Source organism: Taeniopygia guttata, chromosome 2 (assembly GCF_048771995.1).
Source record: "Taeniopygia guttata chromosome 2, bTaeGut7.mat, whole genome shotgun sequence".
NCBI lineage: Eukaryota > Metazoa > Chordata > Aves > Passeriformes > Estrildidae > Taeniopygia > Taeniopygia guttata.
In genome coordinates, this window is record NC_133026.1 from 91,123,882 (window position 1) to 91,151,403 (window position 27,522).

Here is a 27,522-nt window from a genome sequence, read left to right on the forward strand (position 1 = left end):
AAAATCCATCACTCACTTCCCCACAAGCAGACCAATACCTGCCCAGTCTCTGAACAGCCACCTTGGAAGTTAAATCTTGCTTCCCATCTTTTTTTCTTTCCTTACCTCAACTGTGATTACTGAGCATAACATTATGTGGTACAGAATATCTTTTGTGCCACTTTGGGTCAACTGTCCTGGATGTACCACCTCCCAGTTTCTTGCCCACCCCCAGCTTATTCAAGGGCTGAGGACCCAGAATAAAAAAAATAGTCTTGATGTAGGTGCACTGCTCAGCAACAGGAAAAACCACTGGGGTGTCATTAAAACTGCTTCAGTCACAAATCCAAAATATACAGGCAGCTATGAAGAAATTCAACTCCATCTCAGACCTGCTACAGTATCATTCTGATAAATCTTAACTCTGAAAATAAACTACCACCAAATGAACTAAAAGTGTTCTTGCAACCCAAGTGTTTTCTATTACAAATGCTGATAGTAGTCATGTTAAAAAGCCTAGCAATTTATTATGTGGAGTAACTACAGGACAATACACTAAACAGAGAAATTTTCTACTAATACTAGGAAATTTGCTACTTAGGTCTTCATCAGAGAACCTATTTCTCTAGGCCACCATGACACACTTGGAACACTAAGGCCACTGACAAGCAGCCTTGCTTCTCTCCTAAGGGCTGCCTAACCTAGCACTTAGATAGAAAGCATTAAAATTAATCTCACTACTTTCAGTACAGCCAAGGACAGTGAGGAAAAACATCTCACGAAGTAGAAACATCTGTATATCCCACCAAATGGACAGTCACAAAGAACCACGACTGATGACAAGTCACCAGTGGCATGAAGTCCAGTCGGAGGCCAGAAGGTAGCAGTGCACCCCAGGAGTCAGTACTGGGTCCAGTCCTGTTCAAAACTTTCATTAATTATCTGGATGATGATGCAGAGCATGACCTCAGCAGGTCTGATGATGACACGTAACTGGGAGGGATGCAGATACACCAGAGGGTTGTGCTGCCATCCAGTGAGACCCTGAGTGGCTGAAGCTGGGCTGACAGGAAGCTCAGGCAGATCAATAAGGGGAAGTGCCAAGTCCTGCATCCAGAGAAGAACAAGCCCAGGCACCAGGACATGCTGGGGGCTGGCTAGCCAGGAAGCACACTGGCAGGAAAAGACTTAGTGGACACCAAGCTGAAGATGAGCCAGCAAAGGCTGACGGTATCCTGGGCCGCATAAAGAGAAGTGCTCACAGCAGGCTCCACTCAGCACCAGTAGGGTCATTCCTGGAGTGTTGTGTCAAGTTCTGGACTGCACAGTACAAGAGACATGGGCATATGAAGGGCCGTGAAAATGACAATGGTACTAGAGCATCTCTCCTATGAGAAAAGGCTGAAAAAGCTGGAACTGCTCAGCCTGAAGAGATCTCATCACTCTGTATAAATACTTGAAGTGAGGGTGCAAAGAGAGAGCTGTTTTCAGTGGTGCCCATGTGTCAAGACAGGAGACAATGGCACAACTGAAGCAGAAGATACTGTCTGAACATCAGGAAACACATTCTGACTGCATGAGTGACTGAGCACTGGAATAATTTCCCTGAGAGATTGTAGTTTTTCACCCTGGAGATTTCCAAAAGCCATCTAGACATGGTCCTAGACAACCTCCTCTGGGACTTGAGCAGGGGTTAAGATCAGCATAGGCCCCTCCCAACCTCGACCATTCTGTGATCTGGAAAAAGCTTCTTTACTTAGATGGCTCCTTCAGGAAAAAGTTAACAGTTAAGGAGGCCTTTATAATACCCAGTGCAATAAACTAAAATTAAAATGGTATGAGATAGGTAAGTTATTAAATTCATTTACAGAAAATGAAACAGTAACTAAAATCCCACCTTTTATTTCAAAAGAAAGCCATTTGATAACAAATTCAAAGGCATACAATTTATAAAACAAAAAAACATACCAATTAGAGGCTCTTCTCTTCTGGGATCATTCATAAAATCCTTCAGACAGGTTATGTATCCTGTGAATGATCTCTTCACTGAAGTAAAAAATACACATAAAGAGACATTACAATTATATAGTTTACACATAATGTCTATGATCCTAAAGGAGTTTCTAATGGGAGACTTTAATGGTGACAAAATTCATTTGCACTCTGAAATGAGTAAGGAAAATCAGCAAGACCTCAGTCCCCCACAGAAAAAGTCTAACACTTTCTTTTCCATAACAATTTTATACAAAAGGATTTAATGTCTTCAAGAAAAGAACCAAATAAGAAAACAAGACCTGTAACACAATTCAGTTTACTGAGGAAAGATACCAAGTTCACATGCATAGCATGAACATGACTGTGTCAGTTCTCATGAAAAAAAGAAAAGCCACCAATCTCCTCCTCCCCTAAACCCCTAACACTCATACAGCATTTTGGGGCTGCCTGTCAAGAATTATATACCGCCTTAAAGCTAACAAGCAGCACAATCTTCAGTAACACGGCAAATACCTTTTGAGCTCTGGGCAGCCCAAAGGCTACACAGACACAGTCAGTATATTCCCGAGTCTGAACTAGCAGTGTTTCAATCAGGGTTCTATCTTGCTCCTCACTGAGTTATAATAGCCTGGTTTTGCTCTGCCTAAAACACTTCTAAACCATTCCTGCTCGGCTTAGAACACCAGCAGAGTTCAGCCAAATGTACCTCCAACACAATCTCAAAGAGACATTAAATCTACTCAAATGTTGGGCATTATAAAAGACCGTGAGAAAGTGTTAAAAAACGTATTTTCAATCTGCAAAAAAAAGGGCAGAACTAGAATTCATCGACCTAATTACATATAACTGACCAATAAATTACATAAGAGTAATTAACACTGCTAGTTTCTTCAAATCAGAGCAAACAATTAGAAATACCAAAATCATGGAACTGTTACTGTATTCTTTCCCACTAGGATGTCAGGTTATGGCTAAAAGAACCCCAACCACAACTTCACAAGAAGAGGGAATTCCATATTCATTCTTAAATATTCATGGCATTAGAAATGTGCCTGTGTGCCATCAAGTCAAACTCCAGAACTGCACACAAAGAAAAACTTCAGTAAGTTGCATTTAGATGAAAAACAGTGCTACAAAATACCTTGTGGGACACCTCCTGCCACAGCAACAATATGGCCCACTTTCACCAAAAGTTCACAGTCTTCTTAAAATGCTTCTATGCTATGGTTGAGGTTTTTTTCACCTGAGGTGACATGCAGCAGTAGCGCGTGAGAGAGTCAACATGTAACAAGCTGATACCACGTAATTTATCTCCACAGACTTTTATCAACACTTAAATGCATGCAATTGTGTGCCTGTGCAGCAGGTCAGTGTGAGCTGGTTATTCCCAAGCTGACAGACAAAGGTACGTGATTTTTTGGACTTAATATGGAAAGACACACACAGAAAAAAGTTAATGGTCTTGTCAAGGTAATGGCCAATTTCTTCTTGCTTCCTAACAACTAAATACTCATCTTAGTATCATAACAGCAAACAACCCATGCTGTTCTTGGTTTATATGCTTTCGGTTTGTCATACTTCACTGCACTCTGAGCATGCTGCAAATTTTTTAATTGAAAACTTCACAACCAAAAAAACACTAGCTAGATTCACTACGATATTGACAGGTAACCACGAGACAGAAACTATGTCTATGTCTCAAGTTTGAAAGTCTTTCTGTAAAAATACTTGTAACTTCATATTCTCCTAAGATGTTTTTTTACATAAATTAACCAGTGCACAGAAGAAAAGCAATGGTTCTAGTGTCTGGCAGCTTGCATTGCTTCAGACCATAATAAAAACACCTACTTTTGTCACCATTGAAATAAAACCACTGCTTTCAAAGTTGCATCTGAAAAAGGCACCATTTATATCCAGATACCTGGTCTGAGCACTCGGTACTTCATTGGAACTTGGATTAGAGCTGAAGAACCTAGGATAAGAGTTTGACAGTTAGTTTACTTCTTCTCATTTGTTTTTAAGTACTTAGTAGATATTTGAAACATATTACAGAATTGAACAGTTATCTTCGTTCTGCAGTTTAATATAAGCTCAGTATTGACAGTTTTCTTTTTTTAACTTCATTGCTCTAACTCTCCCATTCCACTCCCTTTCTCCATCAACACAAAATACCAAACACACAAATGTTACAGAAACTAGAATATCCAATGCTTATTTGATTTTTAAGTGCTTTTCATATTGAATACTTATTTTCATTATTTTAACTATTCAGTATCATATTCAATAATCAATCTATGTTCCACGTATCCAACAAAAGCTTCTGGTCTAAACATTCAGAGCCTAATCACAGTCCCAGACACAATTGATATAGTCATTAAACTACATCCTCTTTTACAAAGGGGTGTGTATCTATTCCTAACCACTCAGAGCTTCAAAGTGAATGTTAAGGGGTGCACTTACACCCCTATTGGAATTTTTCCCTTGCCCCTCTCTCCCTCAAATCCATAGACACACAAACCACTGTGCTTTAATGACATTGTCAATATTTTGCAAGTCACAACAATCAAGATTAAAATAAGGTGATTTATTAATACTCATTTGATGGAAAAAGTGAAAGTTAAATTATTAGTTATTTGTACACATAATTCCTAATTCTGAAGTAAAAAACTCTTCTACAGTCATGGCAAACACAACATGTTGCATACATATTTTTTTTCCTCTTTCTGCATAAGACAAGGAATTAAGAGATAGGTATCAAAGCTGGAAATCAAATAAAATCAAGGCTACAAACATTTTGCAAACAACTCTCCAGTATTAACATAAGGAAGGGGTATGGGAAAGCATATGTCCCTTAATTCTTTAAAATAAATTATGCATATTTTTCATTTAAAAGCTTCAAACTATCAAGAAGGTAGCAAGAAGATCCCCAGGCATTTTGCAAGTACAACAATTACTTAACATCATAATTGTTCAATTAGTGTCTGAAGCTGAATTTAGGATTCCGGTTATTTGTCTGCAGCACGTGCAGACAACATGGCCAAATACTATATGATATGAATAGGCATATGTGAAAAAGTGCTTTATTTAGTTTACTTCTAGTAACAAAGTGAATTTACAAAGAGAATTGCACCAGAAGCAGCTCTCAGCACGTTCTGCCTTAACACGGTTAGAGTCTACCAATATGGTCAAGCTAAAAATCAAGTCATAGCTGCTGCTATCACCAATAGGAGCAGATTGGGGGATTGAATTTTTTTTTAATTAAAATAAAGAAAATGCATTATGTTAGGACCATTGCTGCCCACAGATGTTTAACAAAGCAGTCTTGATCTTGAAGCAACAGCAGATTTTTCCAGGCTAACTGGAAAAAATTTTATTCACACTTACTAGCCACATGGCTTTGTAATGTTATCAATAATATATTTCTTAAGCATCTCAAAACCAAACCAAAATAGTATTTTCTCTAAAGCATACCAGACTGATCAATGAGTTGAAAATCAGCTGACTTGCTAGGCTCAAAGGGAATCAACAAATCAGTCTCCTGGTGTCCACTACGCAGCAGAATCATCCAAAGAGCAAATTCCAGGGCCCATAATGATGCATCCCCAACCAGGTTAGTTACTGTTGGTGGCATTCATAAAACACCCTCAGACAATTCACAGGCAACAGTAATTTAGGGGATACAACTGATGCCACAGCTTCAGCTGAGTGGGACCTTGGGAACACTGAAGATACTGCACAGGCAGCTCATTGCAGAGTATCTTATCCCCCCATTATCTGGGACTTGTAAGGATTACTACTATCATCCCTGTTCAGTTCAAGGGAGATGTAGAGAAAGCAGAGGAGGCCCAGCAAAATGGCTACCACAACAATCCAGAGCAAATAAATTATGAAAACAGGTTTGTGAGCTGGACTTCTTTAGTCTGGTGGAGACAAAGAGGGGACATAATAGCATGGATACCTGAACAGCAGCTACAAAATGTCCAGCCCTGTGGGAATGTGAAAAAAGCATTAAAAAGTAGCAGCCAGAAATAGTTGCTTCAGGTGCAAAGATTAGATACTAGGATAAAATTCCTCTTTGAACAGAGGAACGACTACAGACTGATTAACACAGGTAGCAGACTCTTTGCCTGTGAAGATGTTCAAGGATTCAGCAAGCAAGTGGCTTTAGCCCTGCTTCAATCAGGAAGTTAGGAAATCACCTAATCAGTCTCAGGAAATCTCTTCCACCTGATTATTTTATTTAGTAAGAACTATTTTCCAAATAGTAGCTATGTACACAAACAAACAAAAAAACCCCAACAAAAACAACTTCCCAAAAATCCCCTTCCTTTCAATATTCAATTTCAGAGTGCTGAACATACAAAAGATGGCGAACAAAGAAACATCTGCATATGTATTTGTAATGCACACCCATTCGTAATGACTGCCATAAACATAATAGCCATGTTTCAAAACAAAAGGGCAATTTCAGACACTGGCAATTCAGCTACTCAGCAGCAACAAGGATGTCCCAAGCTCAGTACCACACATTCCCTTTTGAGTACAAAAGGGAAGTGCACAAAGAAGCCAGATTCCACCACATCGAGGAACTCCCCTAGAGAATAGCAGTAAGGGTGTTGAAATAGTGTTTCATCTTATACTTCTATTATTATGGCTTCTGAAACATTTTCTCTTCTAGTCTGTAAATCAGAATAGAACTTCCAAGGCTTTTCCTTTGAAGACTCAGCAGTAGTTATACACCCAAAAACCAAAATCCTTATCCATCTTTAACATACACTGAGCATGGAGGGATATGTTAAAACATATCAGTTTCTTACATATCAGTTTCTTAAAATATTAAGCTGAAATGCTGATCAGGATTCTGGTAAGGTTATCACTGGTGAACACAAGGCAGAACCCACCACATTTGTGCCTTCAGTGGAGGAAGAACTTGTCATCACTGCTGTTTAATAACTGCAGCTTATCTTCAGACTAGTTTCCTCTCCTTGACTCTGAGTTTTACAGAATAACCATAATGAAGCTTTCTTTACTCATGGTGCAATTTACAGGTTTTAAGTTGAAGTATATAGATGCAGATTAGTAGATCCAGCAGCTAAGAACATACAGCATCCCTTATTACACTTTTCATTTGTATTGCTGTAATAGCAGGACAAGCTACCTCTGCATCATACTGTAATGCAAGAAAAATTCCACAGGCTATAAAAAAAAATCTTCAATCCACTCCTCTGTGACGTATTCATTTCAGCAATAAAGCTAGACAGCCCATAAAGGGCTTTAACAGGACTCATACTCTGTATTATGCCTCTTGCCTGAGCTAACAGTTGTAAACCACTGCATTTTGCTACTGCCCAGTAAAAGTTTGCCCATGTGTATATTGGCATTGCCCCATCATTTAGTGCCTCTTGCTCAAAGCAAAAAGCTTTCAAAACTTTTCTATTTTGGCCAGTAGACCCCAAGAAAAAAAAAAAAAAGTGATGTTCATTCCCCTCAGCTCCTTATCCCATGGGCAACTGCCTTAAAAAAACGCTGAAAGAAGTATTCCATCTGTCCAATTACATGACTGTATAAAGGAATCACATGATTGAAATTTATGTACTCAGGTGTGCTTTGACTTAACATTCTTAGTAAAGTCACAGAACTTCAGGATCTTCTATTTCCACATCTTCCATTATGTTGCTTTTCTCTGAACTGCTGAAGAGAGGAAAAAAAAAAACCAACCCAAACCAATCCAAGATGTCCAATTCTGTCATTAAAATAAAAATAGCTTGTGGATAGTTTTGCCATATGGAAACTCACACAGTAATGTGATGAAGAAAGTCACCTTTCTTACAGGAAGTGGAACACCTCCAAAATCAAACATCTGGAATCAGATACATTTCCTCACTTAGTTGACTTTGAAGTCAACATGGTTGCACAGTCACAGGCTACATACACTCGCCACTTCCAGATTATGAAGTAACTTCTGGTGGGCTCGGAAAGGATACATGGCATAAAATTTGGAAACACTCAGAATCCAAATACTTTGTATTTTTAAATTTTGGTTTACAAATGGCAGGTGTTCTCCCTACTGACAAAAGAACTTTTTTTAATTCTGCAGCAAGTAAGAAAATGCAAATGTTGGTGTAAAACATTCTAAATATGTCAAGCCTCATTCTCTGAAGTACCTTCTCCTTTTTAGACAGTGTACATTTCAGATACTTGTCAGGTATCATCCCAAATTATTTCCAAGAAGACACATCATTCACTTTTACAACACTTTTTTTCCTGGTTCTTTGAAATGTGACAGCATATTCACAGAGCTGGAGTTCAATCTCATGGGAACATTTGATAGCACGAACATTAGATGATTGCAGATCCAGCAACAATAACAAAAGTATTTCATTAATTTATATCCTGAAATAAAATTAGATGCATGCATCTAATTTACAGTGCACCCAATTTAAGAATATCCATACTTTCCATGCTCATTCACAAAATTTTACTACTGAATTTAATAATTTTTGTCCATGCTTACCTCATAGGTCTACAAACAGTAAAAAAAAAACCCAGCTATTTAAAATGAAAAAATAAAGGCTAGACAAATCCATAATTATTCTTTTTTATCAGTGACAGAGCACAATGAATTTATTGGATCTGCCTGACCTTGAAGGAGAATTATTTATATAATTGGTAATATGTCCATGGGAGAGTTCAAGCAGTTCTACATATATACTGACTATATAATTCTGCATTTTAGTTCCCAACACCTCTGAAAAGTTACTTAAGCTTTTCTAGTTGTAAAAAAACCCAAAGCAACACAACTGAAACATACAAATAAATTTCATCAGACCAAATTTCAGCCTCTTTGGACAAATAAACCCTACCAGTGCCTTGCAAATTGACCTTCCACATCTTGATCTTCAGTGAAGCCCAATGCAAGAGATAAAGTAGAATAAAGGAGACATCAGTAGTATTAATAATAAATTTTTATTAGAAGTTTCTGATCATTTCAAAATGATTCCTGAGGCAGAGAACTTTCTGGATAAAAGGATTATCTTGCAATACCACTACATGTGGTACCCTGTGATGTTGAGACTCCTCCAGAAGTCACAACTAACTTGCTTACCAAAGCTTCTAAATTCTTCACTCTAATAATCAGGTATTTTGACTTCTTATTCTGCAGAACACATCCCAGTTGAAGATTCCAAGTCATGATATTCCCAAAGATACAGTACTTGTAGCATGCAGACATTCTTAACCCATGGATTAATTTTTAATTCTCCATGGAACACGGAGGCTGTAGTACATACAGCACTGTTATCTACAGCCGTAGATCTTTGCAACAGGCTCCTGCACTGCACCACTCTTTTCACAGTCTTTCTGCCACAACTTCTGGCCTCTTATTCACGTCACACTTTCTACCACATGCATCCCATACATTATTCCTCCAAAACCATATTTTATGATTTTGAATACTTAATGAGTATTACTTTTAATGATCATTTCTGAAATGAAATTCAAAGAAATCTGTAGAAAGTGTCTTTCACTAAAAGCCCTTGACCGGAACCACACAATTCTTTTCTTGTTGCTGAGATGAAAATACAATTTTGTAGCACTTGAATCCATTGGACTTTGAGAAGACTTGAAACTTTTCACAACTCTTCAAATTTTGTCAGGGAGCTTTGTTACCACACAGCAATCTCGACTGCTGAGGCAAAATCTTGTAACTGTTCTCACACTTGAATGACATGTCTTGCACTAATTCTCTTATCAGCACAAAACCCTGAGAGCAGCTAATGAAGCCCAGTCACTTAGGAAAGGGCCTCTGACCAGCATTTTCCCAGATCTTCCTTGTGTGTTGCTTCTTCGGGGTGCAGTAAGTGGTGAGCTCAGCCTTCAGCACTTCCCTCAGTACAGGATTGACACCATCACTCTTCCCTGTGCAGATGTGTATTTTCAGGCACCTCTGATCAACTTGGTTCAAAAAGGCTGAGAGGTTCAAAAGACACTGGGGAACAGATGATAAAGGTGGAATGTAAGCCTTGTTTCTTGGGAGAATAGGCTAAGAAGATAAAGTAGAAGTGAAAGGCTTGTTTCTTGTGCGACTGACTATAACCATTTTGTTTTTTAATCAGCATTCCCCCATCTTCCCTCATGATTATGCCTCTGCTTCCTTATGTCATCATAAGTAGCTTTACAACAAGATTTTCGTTTCCACTGGGAGCTAGGTATACACCACATTTCCAAACTTTCACCACAACTCTTATTTTTATTGACATATGACAGTCTGGATTCACATTCTCAGTTTCTTGGGGAAAAGATACCCCAACAACTGAATTCACCTTGAATACATCTTTGCTCCTCCAAGTCCACTACAATAAAGAGAGCCAGAACATTCCTGTGATGCTGCCAAGTGGCTTCAGCACTGGTAGAGCTGCATCTGCAACAGTGCTGTGTTAGCCTGTGATTTAGCTTCTTAGCATTCCGTCTGAAGCTCAGCAGTGAGTGCATCAAGCTGACAGACAAGTGGGAAACAGTTTAGCCTGAGAAGGTGAGAAACTAAAACACGGACTATACATCCCTCCACTAGACAGATATATAAATATTTATATGTGAAAAGGCATAAGTAAGGTTTCATACTCTAAAACAATTCTTTGCTCAGCAGTTCACTAGACAAATCTCAGAAGAATGTTCAGCATATAAAAAGAAACACAGAGACATATAAATCGGCAAATGCAAATACCTGAACTATTAGAAAAGCAACAAAACAGTAAATTCCCAAGCAATATCTATCCCAGGAGGCTGGAAGAAAAAAGTATTATACTTACAAGAGAGATTCCTGCGTCTCAGGGCTTTCTCTTGCTTTAATTATGAAGATGCAAGTCATCCCAAAATAGAATAAGAAAAATAAATTAATGTGCTGCATCAAAAAGGAAAAACCCAGCACTTCCACAGAAGCCTTTGCAGATGAATTGCATTACAGGCCAAAGTTTCCACTGTCAAACAGGAAAAATTAGAGCCTTTATGATTGCCTGCAAAAGTACAAAGCTGTAGTTACACTTAACACAAGGTTACTTTCAAGAAAGCCTTGTTATTTAGTCAGGTTTTAAGGGATGATTATGGCTTGAAACACATCTGAAGGATGCCAGAAAAACCTAAAGTATGATTACAGCTCCTAAGCTTTCAGAAGGTGCAGTTCCAACAACCAAAAAAAAAAAAAAAATCTTACCCCAAAAGGAAAAACTAACTAAAAGCAACTCCCCCACCATTTAAAGTGAATTTGGTTAAACCTTAAGGCTAGCCAAATCTCAGGAAAGATCATTCATATCATGAAGAACAGGAAAAGTGTCTTTCATTGGTTGAATCTAGAACAGATGATTGCTTTTTGGCAGAATCTAAAGAAAAGGGGAACTTAAATTTCAATTTAATGGCTAAAGCAATCCTGACTCGTTTTGACAATTTTCTGGCAAGTAAACACAAACTTGTCATTTACAAGAATGGAACAATAAGTGTGATCATTCTACCACAGCAGCAGCTCTCTGTCCAGAGCAGTCCATGGAGTTAAGTGCTGTATTTCCAATATTCAGTGGCATGGAAGAGATGCTGGACATGGGTGTGGCAATTCAAAAGGAAGCAAGACTTACACAATCATTAGCTGTCTGAGAAGCCAAGTAGCTGCACTTTCATGGCAGTTGTAAAATAAGGAAGTTACCCAAGTGCTGGTACTGTCACAGGCAGTAGATGATTTTGTATAAATTCAGCAGGATTTCATAAGCTGAGAAATACAGACACAGTGTTCCTCATATTTATGCTGTTCCAACTGCTTTTGTTACTCATTCTCCAGTTTTACAACAAACAGCTGCTAATGCCAAGTTTTTCAGACAAGCACAGCAAACATTAGCAATTGTGAGCTGTTGCTCAAAGAGAATTTCCTCCTGACTAGTTTCAGACAATCAGCTCTGACTGTACCTGGTTTACTGCTTTTGTTAATATTAGAAATGCAGTTTCACAACTGAAGCTAAAAAGTCCATTTTACTCATGATCTCCGCTACTAGATCAGGAATTAAGATTCTCACACATTAGCTAAGAAACTTATTCTCTGTTCTGGTTCAAGGATTGCAACAACTGCTTTTGAGCTAAGACTGAAAATTTAGAGTAACTTTTGGCAAAGTGTCTAACTTTGAGAAGCCAAAACTCAAAAACTACTGGTTTTAAGGGTTCAAACCTTCTGTGCACACAGTAGTCTGTACGAGCTACTGCATAAAGTAGTTGCCCATAAAATTGAAGTTCACAAGTTATTTAACAGAACAATTTCAAGTGCATAGTTAAGTATTATATGAACATAATTTAGGTTTTCTTATACATATACAATCTTTAAATATATCAGATATAAATGAAAATTCTACTTATTTTAATTCTTCGAGCTCATAATAAGCAAATCAAGTTTTGGGGTTTTGTTTGTCTTCAGTCTGTTTTTTTCCCCTCAAAAAAAATCTCCACAATTAAAGTTTCTCTAGATCATGAAGATACGCTGCAGAACACAGCTGCATGCTTTTGGGACCAAATATAAACAATCCAACAGCAAAGTAATTTTCCTATAACTAGCTACATTAGCATTCCAAGTATCAACACAAATATGTATGACTGAAATGTTTAAACAGTAATGGTTGATTTTACTGCCACAAAAAGGACAGAAAAGTTGCTGGCACATCAGGTATTTCAACCACAGGTTCTGATGCACAACAGTCAGGGGTAAGACATAGAAGAAATGAGAACACTGAAATGATGAAGACAAAGGCTAACAGCTCTCTTCACACATTTGAACATTTCTTGTTTCTAATGAGCCTGTAGGGTCTTGAAAACAGATTTTTTTTCCTTCTGGGACATGGCAGGCATTTCTACCTATCTAACTCCAGACTTGAAGGGAGGGAAAGGAAACTTGAATCATTGATAGGACCAGAACAATCTGCAGCTGTGTTCCAAACACAGTTCACAAAATAGGCAATGTTCTTCTGCGGACGCCATATCTGCAAAGGGCTAATCAAAACACATGGAAAAAAGATGTTCCACTCTAGGATTTCCCTAGCAAACTAACTATAAAACTAATGCATATTTACAAAAACAGAATAAATTATATAATATACCACCATATTCCAGGTATATACACTGCAGTTGTATTTTATTTGGGGACTGTTATCCCAAAAAAAACTAGATTTTTCCTAAGCTGTGGAAAAAAAAAGGCCAAACAAACCCATCTTTCATGCAGGATATCCCCCACTACTCTCACAGGCTTGGTTAAATTAAAAGCAGTAGTAAACGTATATAAATGTTTTCTAAGCATTTTACTATAATGGCTAAAACTAAAATGCAACTGTTTTTCAAAGTACCCAACACCATCCAACTCAAATTTTCAGAGCCAAGAATTATACACATCTATGAATATTTTGGCTGATTCACTTTCTACAACTCCCCATCCCATTAATGCCTGTTGTGCAATGAAGCCACAAAACCCCATAATTATGCTACTATACAGAGGTCACACAGCACTCAATGCACAAGATACACACAAGATCACTTGTACTGTGATCATCCCAGCCACACAATCTTTTTGCCATCAGCACCTGTTTGACAAGGGTCTGGTCTTATGAACTAACAACACTAGAAAAAATTAGGGATAAAACAAAGGTATGTAGAAACAACCTAAATAAATACCTTACGTACTTACTCATAACCCAGAATAACCAAACTACCCAGGTGGGAAAAAAAAAAGAGATAAAATAGCCATGTACACTGAAGGTTAACTGAAGTATTCCTACACATCTGCCAGACAGCCAAGCTTTACTACTGCAGCTATTCAAAATAACACATTTTACTTTGAATAGCTACAGGAAACACAGCCCAATGAAATGAAAATAATTTAATACACGTAGCACGTGTTTACATTTGTTTCTTAATGACCATCCTTCTGATGAACAGTTTTTTCTTGCATTTTTGAAACACCTTCTAGTGGCAGACAAGAACAGAGTATCTTCAACAATGCCATTTTAAATCAAATGGGCAACTGATAGAAAAAAGGCAATCTGAAGTCATAAAATATGGCTGATGGATTGGTCAGGCTAGTACTGTGGATTAGGAGAAGAACTACTGCCTTCTCTTCATTTTGTTGTGCTGTCAGGACATTCTTTGGTATTATTTTGAAAAGGAACTCCTCCAGTAAGGAACAAACCAAGAGCTATTCACTATGTACACCTACCCTGCATTAGAAAGAAACACAGGCTCAGGACTTTTATAGCTATTCCAAACCTAGTGGTACAAAACCCTCAATCTATGAGCTCTCATTTTTCTCCACCAAAGCACACAATCGATTTCATAATTTAAAGGAAGAAATTGGAGATAACTGAAAAGAATGATGATGTGAGCTTGGAGAGTTACTCCTACAGCAATGCAACTGTGTGACTGACCACAACTCCACACCTAACAAAAAGACAGCATGAAAAGAAGGAAAACTATATGCAGATTTTGTAAGAAAATAAATGCTGTGTTTTCTACTTTTTAAGGGAAAACCAGCAATAACTAGATTGCTAAAGTTAGCTAAGAAAAAAAAAAGAAACAACAAAAGCAAAGGAATTTTTTGCATCAGTGGGAACATTTGGTAGGACATGAAAAATACAACTGTACACTTCTACTCGATCAACGGGGAGCAAGAAGACTCATTCCTGTGAGGAGAAAAAAGGGGCTGGAGAAAGTAGAGCCACTGACTCAAGTAAGAACCAATGCTATTAAAGTGATCAGCAAACAGCTAACAGAATACCTATTAATCTGTCTCAACAGCAAAGAGATGGGGAGATGCCCTTCATTCCAAAAAAAAAAAGAAGAGGGCACACCATCACTTGAGAAAGGCAGTTCAGCTGTTAGTCACTAATGTTGCAGGAAGAATAAAGTGTCATTACATTAAGAAAACATCAGAACAAGCTCTTCAGTGCCACAACACCATAATCTGATGGCAGCAAAGGAGTACAGACAACTGAGTTACGTCTCACCTTTACAAACTGAGAATGTTACAGACTGAGAATGTGGTGGAATTTTAAACCATCAGAAGCCAATCAACTCAGCATTTGTAAAGGCCTCATCTCTAAGCACACCCTCATAAGACGGTGCCTAATTATTTAATGCCTTTGCTTGTTTTGTGCTTAAACCAGGGAGCAGCTATTATGATGCTTCAAACCAACACAAATGTCAGACTTGATACTAAAGTCTATGTAACTCCTTCAGGAAATCAGAACTGATGTTACTATCAAAGTAAAGAGTAAACTCATTTTATTCAAAGTACAGGTGAGTTATGTAGACTTGGAAGACAGAACAGTATTTTTACCAACTATATCTGAAAATAAAAAGTTGAATTCTTTCACCACTTGTGGCTCTGTGTCATTCAAATGTTAATTTCACAGTTAGCACACATTTACCTTTAAGTTCAGCTGATGTTTCAAGTTACATGCTGCACAAAGCAGAATTGAGAGATTCCCACCTCATCTTTTTCTTGGAATATTTCAAGCAAGTTACTGTAACAAATCTACATGTCTTATTACAAATAAGTTAGATAAGCACTTGAAGCTGTGTGAAATCAAGTACTGAACGTGCAAGAATCCTGGATTTAGGATTAAATCTGCATATAGATTTAATATGGAAAAAGTTTACCTTCTTATGTTTTGCACCATGGTAGTGGGACTGGAGACTTATAGCACACATACAGTAAATGTTACAAACCTGAAAGAGAAAAATTGAAAGCACATCTTCAGTTATGCTACGAATATTCTGCTGTTGGTGAATTATAAATATGGAATACATCCGCTCCTACAGTGTAATCGTGTCATTCTCAAGGTCTTCTTTGGCTCAAACAGTACAGTTTGCATGAATTTTAGGAGAACAGCTTACCACTAAAATGTACAGAAGTAGTATGCAAACCTGTTCAAACAATACTTAAACACGTATTTAAATAAATCAGGTAGTAAGAAGTATTTACAAGCCTCTCCCTTCTCTGCTACCAGCACTTTCTAAATTCTTAGTCTTCTAAAGTCCTCCAAGCTGGAAAGCCAGCAAAAAGGGATGATCGTGCAGAAACTAGAAAGGAACAGAGGCAAAATTACGCCCTAGAAAAACTGCAGCCCCGTTCATTGTTCATTCACTCTACGTTAAAGGGATCCGAAAAACAATGGAGGAAGACACGTGCATGTCATTAAGATCCACAGACACGCATATACCATTGCAATAATTAACAGAAGGCGACACAGATGTACAAATATTTCTTACTATCTTTAGCTTCAAAAACAGCAACGACTAATGCATGCTAATATTGTCTGTTTCCTTTACGTACTGTCACAGAACTTGAATGAGCCAGAAAAACATCCAGAACTACGAAAACACATGAATGAGAAATCTAACGCGTTCTGACCCAGAGTTGCAGCTTTTAGAGATAAATGAGCCTTTGCGGCCGCCCATCAGAAACACCCAGCAGAGATTGGAAAGGCTGCATTGAGAACTATCCACCGCACCCGTGACTGCTCAGGAACGGCCCGAATTCACCGAACCCAGGGACCGGCCACGTTATTCCTCAGCCGCTCTCGTTCCAGGTGTGCCCGCCGCGCCCGGCTCCGCTCCCCACAGCCGGGAGCAATGTGGCTCCCAATGCCCGCACACCTTCCAGAGCCCGCCCGGGCTCAACACCCACCGCAGGCACTCACTCACTTCGCAGTAAAAGTGCTTTTTCTCCGGCTCTTCTTTGCCATCTTCTGCCTTAACTTCCTCAGGCACGGCGCTCATCCTGCACGGCTGGGGGGGGGGAAGTAAAAACAACAACAGCAAAAAAAATAAAACCAACTCTTGTTCACACGGTGCTTTACAGCGAGCAGGTGGGGGCGAGGGCCAGGCCTCGGGAGGACGAGCTGGGTTATTATTTGCTATTTAAGCGCTATTGTTTTATTCCGTGGATCAAGCCACATCTTCCACCGCCGGCGCAGCCGCGAAGCATCCGGGAGCTCGCGCCCATCTCGCCCCCCACAGAACTCGTCACTTCCGTCTGCGCCAAGCCACGCCCCCAGGCCGGTGGCCATTGGCGGGCGGCCTCTCGTCTGCGCCAATGGGAAGCAGGCGTGGCGCCGCGCGCCCGGCAGCAGGCCACGCCCCCGCGCTCAGGCCACGCCCCCGGGCCCGGCCCGGCCCCCCCCGGGTGCAGGGAGGGGCCCGGGAGCGGCCGGGCCGGGAGCGGCGCGGGAGGAGTTCCAGGAGAGGGTGCTGGGACCAGTTCGGGGGAATACTGGGCCCAGCTGAAGCCAAGGGAAGATACTGTAACCACTTCAGAGCAGCGTGGGTGCCTGGAGGGATTTAGGGTGGCTACCGGGAGCAGTTCAGGCTGGGGGTGGGTGCTGGGACCTATCCAGAGCAGCACTGGGAGGGGGCCAGGGTGGGCAGATGCTGGGGACCAGTTGAGGCCGGGGAGTGCTGGGCCCATATGGGGAAGGGGCAAAAAATACACACAGCAGTAGCAGCTTTAATTTAAATGCAAACATTTTATTTTAAAATGTCTCAACTTTACACTTCTGCCTGGTAATAAATGTAAAATATAATTTAAGAAGTATGCTTAAAAGTTCCTTCTAAAAGCAGGCCGAGGAGACAGTACAAAACACAACAGAAAAGTGCACCGGGTTTAAACGACATGCCAGAACATCAAATCCACAGGTCGCTGCCTGGTTTGAATCAGCCACAATATCTTTTACAGGTATATTAGTGATACACCATGACACCTATGATACTCCTACACACGAAGCAGCACAGCCAATGGTGCTGGTTTGGTTACACATTACCAAAGGTGATCCCACAGGATTCCCTGGGGTGGCTTCCCTGGGGCTGGAGCTGTACCTGTCTGCTGCTTCATCCCCCCAGATGGGCAGCGCCTGTGCCTCAGTCACATGCCCCAGTGTAGGCATTACCTGCATCGTGTAGTACATTTTCAAATAGTGCTGGAGTGGTTGCAGTGTTCTCTCCAGGAATACACCCTCCCCAAAAAAGTTTTGGGGAATCATGGAGTGCCAGATAGACCAAAACTGTCCGTAGAACTCCGTGTTTGATTACTCCATGTAGGATTAACTGTTTATTATTCATAGAACCGTAGAATGGTTTGGATTGGAAGGGACCTTAAAGATTATCCAGTTCCAATCCCCCTGCCATGAGCAGGGACACCTTCCACTAGACCAGATTGCTAAGAATTACTCTTGTCTTCCACTGTGTTTCTTCAGGAGAAGCAGAAATGGCACTTTTAGTACTGGATTGTAAGTGGGGTGTAATCGCAGATTATACCCCTCTGGTGAGGATGTTATTGGTACCTGGACATTTCTGTAAGTCAGTCTGTACATGGAGTCACATTAAAATGCTTGATCATTATTTGCGGTTCTAATCCCAAAATCCAAAATGGACTAATTGAAAACACCGCGCTGTATATGTTATGTAATGCTTCTATACCCTTCTTAATTTAAAAAAAAAAAAAATTGCAAATTAAAAGTGCATTTGCACAGTGAAACAATAAACCCATGTAGAAAAAAAAAGTGAAAGAAGCAAAAAGGGAGAAAATTAGTTCCTTGGTTTTTTGAAAGAGAGATTATATCTAAAGAAAAAAGGATTTGGCATTATATACATTGCTGCACTAAACTGTTGGTGGTAGCTGGAGGTTTCGTGGCAGTACAGACTCCTGAAGAGAGAATGTTTCACCATCAGAGTGACCTTTTTTTTGGTTTGGGGGATACAGCTGTTATTAATAAGTACCTCCATCTTATTAAAGAGGGGGGAGAAATGAGGGATTGCACTTCTGCCTAACACTGTTCTTTTGGCAAAACTTTTGAAGTATGCCTAAAGTGGAAATAAAGCTACAGTCACAGAAAACAGAAAGGATGGAGACCAAAATGTACCATCCTAAGCAATCAAAAAGGTGGAAAAGCTAGAGGAGGAAAAGGGAATTGCCTTTAAGGAAGAAAGTGTTCTTTGGTTTTGTTAAGAAGGATTTCAGGGGGCAGAGGGTGTGAGGAAGAACCCTTTCAGAAGAGGGAAGTTTCTTGACCGTGCAGAGGAAGAATCTTCTTAGCTGTAGTGAGAGTAGAAACAAAACTGAATACTGTTAATGAGAACTGAGATAACTTTTGCCTTTTTCAAGTTCTTTCTAGAAAGACAAAATGTAAAAAAATAAGAAAACCCAACAAGTGTTGATGCTTGCCTCTCCTTTCACATTCTAAATCAACATAGGGAGGATACATGATCCAAAACCCTAAAAAAAAAAAAAAAAAAAAAAAAAAAAAAAGGGAAGAACAATAAAGAGGTTCAGGAGGAAGAGCTCACACCCTCCTGTGGTGCAAAATGTGGAGCTCTAGACCAGAATTTCACCTGATTTTTTTTTTTTACATGTCTTTTAATTGCTGAAATACAATTAATAAGACTAGCCAACCAGCTGATGTTCTTTCTATTGCCTTCTGCCACATCTTTGTTTACCATAATTCTACCAGTACAAATATGAAACTGAGGCTGTCCCTGGAGCATCAAGGAAATCTTGAAAAATTTTGGACTGCATAGTTAGAGCATTAGCTCAACAATTGCCAGCAGCAAGAGAGTTAATGCATGCACTGAATTTGCCACAGTTTGGAAAACTAACCCCAGGAAAGGAACAGGAGCAGTTCATGCCTCCTAGAATGATGTTTTCAGTCTGATTGAGAAATGCATCTTAGCATTGAAATTACTCAAGCCTTGTTTTCAAGAAATTATTTTTAGCCTGCAAAGTTACAGAATCAGTTCTACAGAAGAAAAAAAAAAGATGTGATTTCAGACCACAGAATTTTTCTGTTAATGCTGTAGTCACAAAATAATTACACCTTGTTGGCATTACATGTTTTCTCTTCCCAAAATTTGTCTCAACTTTTTTTTTTTTTTTTAACTTTCTTTCCAAACTACCACTCAAAGAATATCTTTGCCTAAGCACAAGCAAGTGCTTGGATCTCCAGACATTTGGGTTGATTTTCTTCAAAGGACTTTGTTTGTTTAGAATATGTTTCAGCCTGTCACTCATGACTTTGTTCAGAGGCATTTCTGATAGCATGATAGGGAATTGTATTCATAGTGACAAGAACACACCAGATGCCCCTGAAACGTGACAAAGACCTGTTTGTCAGGGTGGTAGTGCCTATGAACATAAGCAGCCCTGGTGTATGAATCTCCCTCAGGTGGATAAAAGCCTTATGACTACATCCTGAGTGGGGCCACCTGCACAATCTCTTGCTCTCTACATGTTACAGCATCTGTTTCAGTTGTGAGACACAATTTCTCATAGGGCATGGCAAGATTTAAAAGAAGAAAATCCAAGGAAAGGAACTCCTGTTCTAGTGAGAAACTTTCTACAATCTAGTTTAGGTTTAGGATTTTTGTCTCAGTATAATAAGAAAAATATTTCCATTTTTATGTTTACACTCTAAGAGAGTAGAGTCAAAGAGAAAACAAGCAGAGAGAGAAGACAAGAAAAAATAGAATGGGTTTACACCCCCGTCATTCTGCGGCTGGTTTTCTTGGTTAAGTGACACGGAAATGAAAGAAAATAAGTATGTTATTTTTTTTTACCACTACCTAAGGCAATATATGAATTCATATGTAGGGGAAATTATGGCTTTTAACTATTTTAATTAAAACCTAACACCTTGTTATGACAAAATAATGGGTTTCCTGAAATAACTACAGTGGGTGAGGCTATTAGGTGTCCTATTTAATTTCCAGAACGGCTTCAACAGAAAGAGTTAAGAAAAGCTTCTAGGCAGCAGAAGCTGAACTTATCCCACAGAATATTCCTTGCCTCAGGCTTGTTGTCTCTTAAGTATTTTAAGCACTAGGAATTTCCAGAAGAATTGCACATGCCAATCTCAATACCATATCAAAGGATGAGCACCCAAAGTCTTACTGAACTGACTGATGCTCAAATGTCGGACTTCCCTATACTATCCAGAACAGACTCAGCTGTAAGAACTTTAAGAATACATGACTGTTCCAATAAAGGGTGGATAAGCCATAAATTTAAACTTTGCATTAATATGTTACAATCAAAGAGTAGGAAGTTAATCTTTCCTACAGTGAATTTAGGTACAGTCCCTTAATCTTTCACTTCCTTTGTTAAATCTCCTAACCCAGGATAACTGAAACAAGCTTAGCACTTACACAGTGCTGCCTTTACTCAAAACTTTTGAAACAAAGCTTTACTTTGGTATCCAAAGACTTTAAAGTCAATGTAAATTATTTATAGTGTTACCTACAGTCGAGGTCTGCCCCAGTTTCAGTCACTATGTAAGTGCAGGAAAATCTACTCTTTTTGTTCAAGCTTACATTGTTACATCAACAATCATGCTGTTTCTTAGTAAAAGTAGTAGCTTTCAATGGTGTTGGACTGGTATGGTATTTGTATGGTACTCGACAGCTGTGCACTGGCAGCTGAAATCAGGCCACATTCTCAGTAAAGACCTCCACAGCAGCTTTAGCACTGATAATAATCTCTACTCTTTGTGGTCCAAGTAACATCCCAGGGGAAGACACCTTCTCACAGCTTTTAGAACTGCTCACCTTCCATACTGAAGTATACCCTCCCCAAAGATCAGGGAATTCATCAGTCATTGTCTCAGCCTCTGGAGGGTTTCTGGCTGAGGAAGTTTGAATGCTATTATCAGTCAGGCATTTCTTTCATCCTGAATGCTCCAGGTTCCTATTAGGCAACCATTTGACCAGACATTTCTTCTACAAGAATAATTTTTTATTGTTGCTACAATAAATGCATTGGGAGGCTCTTAAAATAGACTTTAGGGCTATGCTGAAGGGATACAAATACCAGTTCATTAAGGCTAAAAGCTAAACACCAGTGATTGAAAATATCTTAAACCCTGCTTCTCAGTGCTAGTTTTTAGAATAATGCCAAAGCAGCAGCAACCACTAAGAAAATGTAACCATTTTAAAGAACTGCTCTGTCTTTCATCCTGTTTACTGGTCAGTGCCAGGAGGTCATTCATGTCTGCATACAAAAACGGTTTATAAGATTAAATCAGTGGTAATTTAATAGGGTACAATGCAATGTCAGGTTTCAGTCCCAACTCAGTCCGGGGCACATATCATAGGGAGAGGATAAAGGCAGATCTGTGCCTTAAACACAAATGGCAAGAGATTATTTTAAGCATTTATTTCCTCTGTTCTTTCCAAGTACTTAGAAGGAACTGGTCTTTCTTTACTACCAACAATGGTTAGCAAGTGTCCAAAAAGAGGATAAACTGCTGATCTCTTCATAAACCCAGTTCTTGGGAGATTGCTGTACTGCATTTGTGATAATTTAGACTAGAAGTAATTCTACTGATACCACATCTTTTCATGCCTGAAATAAGAACCTGAAATAAGAACTCAGCCACAAATTAAGTGGGCAAAAATCAAATGTGATAATGTGATGTGCAGGATAAGTGTATTTTTCTTGGCTTAAGACTTTATGGAAGAATAAGGAAACAAACATGACTGCATTTACACAGCAGGGAGTCAGAAGGTGACATCTCACTTTTGAGTCGCACATTCATCCATCCACCTAGAAGCCCATTACATCTCATGTGTCAGATTACATTCCCTTACATGCAGAAGCTTCACCTACCTCTATAATATTGATCAAGATGTGTAAACTGTCTGGGTTTATTGGAAACATGAGAAAAATAATTCTAACTGATATGTTCCAGGAAAGCCTGAGAGCACATAGAGTTATGTCAACAAAAAAAAAAAAAAAAAAAAAAAAAAAGAATGAATTTTGTAACAGGGAGAACTTTAGAGAATTTCTGTTGTTAGTATAAGTTGCTTCTGCACTCAGAGACCTGGCTGTTCTCCCATTGTAGTCACAGCAGGTAGTATTTCTAAGGACAGAGAAGGCTTTTGGTGGCACAGTCCTCTGCAGAGTTGCACCTGGTGTAACCACTCCCATTGTGCAAAATGGCATCAGCATGTCCAGATGAAGATAGTGGGTTTTAGAGTCGCACTTCATCAATGCAAATTATGTGAGAAAGTGCCAGGCAATGTGAAACCCCAGGTACACTCATTCAGAGGGGTGTGACAGTGATTCCAAGTGTGGAATTAAACAAGCAGCTTGTCAGAGGTCATGCAGGTGTGTTCTCCTCTCGCCCCCAGCCCTCTATTCCCACACTACCCTATCTCCCCATCACCTCATTTCTGCCAGGCAGCTGCACAAGGAGCTGGACTGGAGAATATTGCAGGGTTCATAGCACAGCTCTACAAGCAGCTCTGAGGCACACAGTAGTGTCTGGCACCGGCACAGTTCTCCAGCGCACTGCTGCATGCCAAGCAAAGGACCATGACAGCAACTCTGTGAGAGTCTAAAGAACTGCTGCTTGCAACCATGTAGATAGTAAATCAGTGAGGCAGAGGTTGTACAGCAACCTGATTTATGTGCAGCAACTGATTAATGGTAGTCTCACTCTGTATGAAGAACAGGTTTGTTTGCCCACAAGTATTTTTGCAGTTTGACTTGAATTTATGTGATGTGGGCAGTGGTGTACTGGAGAGCAGTGTGAATTCCACCACTGTGATCTCACTTCAGAACAGGGTCTGATATTGCATTGCAGCCACTGGCAGGAGTATTAGAGCAAGGATATCGAGACTGTCTCAAACAAGAGGCAGCACATGGCCTAAAGGACGCTGATGTACCTCGGACATAAAAAAGGAAACATTCTCATGGCTTGGATTCTAAAAAATATGGATTCTAAAACAAGGTCAAGTGGACTATGACAGATTTAACCCAAGATATAGTAAGATGTTGTTACCCCTCATTGCTGTTCAGTGTGCAGCATTTCATACCACAGTTCATAAGCACTAACATGCAGAGAATTAGTATCTTTACATCTGCCAGCTGTAATGTACAGGCGGTAAATTCTATCAGAAGAGATGGTCAGTCTTCTTGGAGAAGAGCAGCCTCCCGGGCACAGAACCATTGCACTACCTGAAAACTCCACTTATCCTACATATTTAAAGCATTTGGGAGATTTTTATGCCACTCATCTGGCATGTAAAGCCATGCCTTTCATGACTAACAGATAAAGGAAGACATTATACTTATTTATAACATTTTGAAAAAGAAAACATTCATTACAGGGCTTCCTTCAAAAAGCACATATACATACATCTAAGCTTTTTAAAAAAAAATTATGTTGTTGTTATATAGGTGAAGTTGATATAAAGTTGAAATAGTGCAATTTAAAAAAAAAAAAGTTAGTGCAGGAGTCAAACTACAACAATAACAAAACCCAAAATAAAGCTTTATTTTTTTCTTGTGGAAACGCATTACTGTCTGGCTTCAAAGAAAAGTATACACTCTGTTTTCAAAAGCACTAAAGTGCCTTTGAAAAGTATACATCCACCTCTCAGTGAGATTAAGGGTTTCTTTTGGGATTGAAACTAGTATGTTTTTGAAAATAATCTTAGTGTGGGATTTGGTTTTGATGTAGGGTGACAATATCTAACAAACTGCTGTCAGTCAAAAAATACTATCAAGTTAAAAAGTGCATTTTCTTTGTTGATGTTACTAGTAACATCAAGGAAAATAACAGGAGAAATACGTTGTTATCACATATACTTAACAGCATTTTGTAACTCGTTTATAGAAGTAGATTACATTCCATTGTTCAGTCTTTCAGCAGCAACATGAAAGGCTGATGGCAATGAAATGGAAAAATATGGATTCTAAAACAATAATATTATCAAGAAACTTAGAAGTAACTTCAGTTTGAAGTGAAACAATTTCTAATTCATTTATGCAAGTCATTGTTTTTACTTATGTGGTCCTTTTAAAGTAGGAAGTTGTGTTGGGAAGCTCTTTCCTATTGCCATTAATTTAATGCTGGGATGAAGGAATATCTGATCCTTTTTATAAGAGTGAAAAATAATTATAAAGCAAAAACTCTTATGGTAAACTGACCACACTGAAGACCATAAACATTTTTGATTTGCACAGAGGCACTGCATCAGCTTGAGAAAAACAAACAGAACAAAGAAAACAGAAATTGTTAGACTTTGCTAATGACAAGAGAGGAAAGGTGATAAGGAAAAATGATCAGGTATACTTGTGCAGCAAGTAATGATTCTTTTTCTGCGCCTGAGGTTTTATCTTTCTTTCTTCTTTCCAAAGATGACTAAAAGAAGGGCAGTAGCAGGGGGTAGGCTGTGTGTACCTGTGTCTGTTTCTTTTCACACACAGGTGCACACACACACATATTCTCAAAATATTTCCACTGGCTTTTGATTTTAGTAAGTCATTTAACTCAACTGGAAGAGAATCTACAACTTCTGCTTTTAACATTATAAATATTTCAAATGTTATAAAATCTATTGCAAAAATGTACATTCTGTGGTTTTATGAGGCACAGGACCTGCTAATGTATTTTCAGGGAAGTTTGTGTGTACTCTGTTCTGTCCACTGTTGGACAATGGTGGAGAATCCAGGGGCTCACGCTTGATTGCTTGAACCAAGCAGGGGTTTTTAAATTCACATGGCATTTTGAACACCTCATTAATTGGCTCTTTCTCCTCCCCTGGGCTGGGGCTGTAGAAGTGGCTGTAGCAAGCTGTGTGTGATAGGTCAGGCATGCTTTCCAAACACACAGAGGAGTTCTGAGGGCAAAAGGGGGGCACCTCCTTGTTCCGTGAACCCTTGCAAGCTCTGTTCAAGTTGAGGTTGTTGGGATGATTTGCTATGATGCATTGCCAATTATGGGGTGTGTAAAGGCAGTGCCTTGGCTTCTGGCATGGCAAAGCTGGCTCACAGAGGTCCGGCTCCATTTTGAGGTGCATTCTATTGGGATAGCTGGACACCTGCTTTCTCACCGAGCTGCTCTCATCCAGCCAGGCTCGGCCCTGCGAAAGCAGGTAGTTATCAGCAACGTTTTCAGAATCAGAGTCGTATTCCGTTTTGATAGGCATCTCCAAGGGAACGGCTGTGTCATAGAGAGACTCTGAGGATATTAATGGTCTCTGCAGCTTCAGGTGGTCTGTGGCATAGTTCTCTGCACAGCGCTGTTGGAGCCCCGAGTAAGGCTGGCCATTTTCTGCATTCCCCCAGTGGGAAGGACAAGTTGATGCCAAATTTAAAAAATGTTGGTCTCTGTTGTAGAATGATCCAGCTCTCCTGTTTGGACATGTGTTCATTCTCTGGCTCATGGAACAAGAACTGGAGTTTCTTAAAGTCCAGCTGCTGTTTGTGGTGCAGTTGTTTTGTATGCCTAAAACTGATGTGTTAGAACTCAGAGGTTCCTCTTGCATAAAACACTCACCATTAGTATGAGGCTCAAACTTCACTTTTACATTATCTTGTTCATTCTTCACTGCTGCCCAGTTAAGATGCTTCCACTGGCCCAGAGTTTCAATGGCACTGTTATAGGAAAGCCCCTCCAGGTTTCCTTTCAAACTGGCAAAACCACTTAGTATCTTCAGTTGCTCATCTTCTTCCCTTTCAAGAACAGTAGAGAAAAGAAGTCAATCAGGGGTTTCTAAACTGTTGTTTTCTGGGATACAGAGTGGCTCAACATACATTACAAGCTATACGTTGTCCTCAATATGGGACTCTCACACCCTTGTGCACATAATCTTTGCATTTGCTTGAGACAACAAAAGAGTGTCCCCGCATCTAGGAGTCAATGTGTGTGCACAGCTAACTTTCCGAGGCATTGCTTCATTTGAATTCATGCATTGTTCTTCCATTTCAGGCACACAGTTGAATAAAGAACCTAAATATTGTAGTTCAATACAGCAGTTCCCTTACACTTCTGTTCTTCCCTTAAAATATATCTAAATAACATTTTTGTGTAGAAAATTCTAGAGATAAAATGCATGTAGCATCTTAAATGAGATATATTTTGTTAAGAAGGAGTTATTTGGACACATAAGAGCTTTCTGATCAGACTGATTTGAGGGACAACCATGGGGGTCTTACATTTCAAGAACCCAGCTGGGAGGAAATAAAATGCCTAAATTAAATACCCAAATAGTCACAGATGTTCATATTGGGTGTATGTTTGTTTTCTATGTCTAACTTAATTTATGCTGCCTTTTGTTTTCTGAGATGGCCAGTGAATTAATTTTCCATGACCTCCAGCTGAAGTAATCATTAAAGAAGAACACTAGCAGAGAGTGTTGCCTGAGCAATCCATGCCCAAAGCAGTTGTTTTCAGAACTGGGGTCCAAATCCTGAGATTTAGGTCTTCAATTCACTAATGTGCTGATTCCCAGCTCTGCAGGGTCAAGTGCCATGAAACCACCTCATGCATCTCCAAGCAAGAAGCAGACATCTCAATAGGAAAGTGCATATGAAAACCTGAAGAATTACCGAGGGGATTAGAAGGCTTTTTCTTAGTTCACAAGAGAACTTTTTCCTTGGGTACTGAATCAATGTGCAAGAAAAGGATTTTCCAGTAGAGGGAGTCCGTGTTGTTACAAAGAGAAAACGTCCCACTGTAATAATGTCCACCATGA

General features: G+C 39.4%; 2 protein-coding genes across 5 annotated transcripts in view; both read right to left on the reverse strand.

Annotated features, from left to right (window-relative positions):
- Window positions 1-17,043, reverse strand: part of LOC100230122 (uncharacterized) — a 28,699-nt gene extending 11,656 nt beyond the window's left edge. Inside the window, exons 1-5 of one of the 4 annotated variants that reach the window (XM_012571869.3) lie at window positions 16,696-17,039; window positions 15,649-15,717; window positions 10,782-10,815; window positions 3,896-3,946; window positions 1,948-2,025 (exon numbers count right to left, since the gene is read on the reverse strand). In XM_012571869.3, coding sequence (XP_012427323.2) covers window positions 1,948-2,025; window positions 3,896-3,946; window positions 10,782-10,815; window positions 15,649-15,717; window positions 16,696-16,770 — 307 coding nt within the window. In that variant the 5' untranslated portion in view covers window positions 16,771-17,039. Of the gene's footprint in view, window positions 1-1,947; window positions 2,026-3,895; window positions 3,947-10,781; window positions 10,816-11,597; window positions 11,729-15,648; window positions 15,718-16,695 lie in introns of those variants that run through there. The other 3 variants (XM_030265838.2, XM_030265839.4, XM_072924435.1) reach the window with 3 other exon arrangements.
- A 5,731-nt stretch (window positions 17,044-22,774) lies between these two features.
- The window catches only part of AHRR (aryl hydrocarbon receptor repressor), an 83,485-nt gene continuing 78,737 nt past the window's right edge, over window positions 22,775-27,522 (reverse strand). The window contains exon 11 of the mRNA XM_072924438.1: window positions 22,775-26,500. Within this exon, the coding sequence (XP_072780539.1) occupies window positions 25,381-26,500 (1,120 nt within the window). The 3' untranslated portion in view covers window positions 22,775-25,380. The remainder of the gene's footprint in view (window positions 26,501-27,522) is intronic.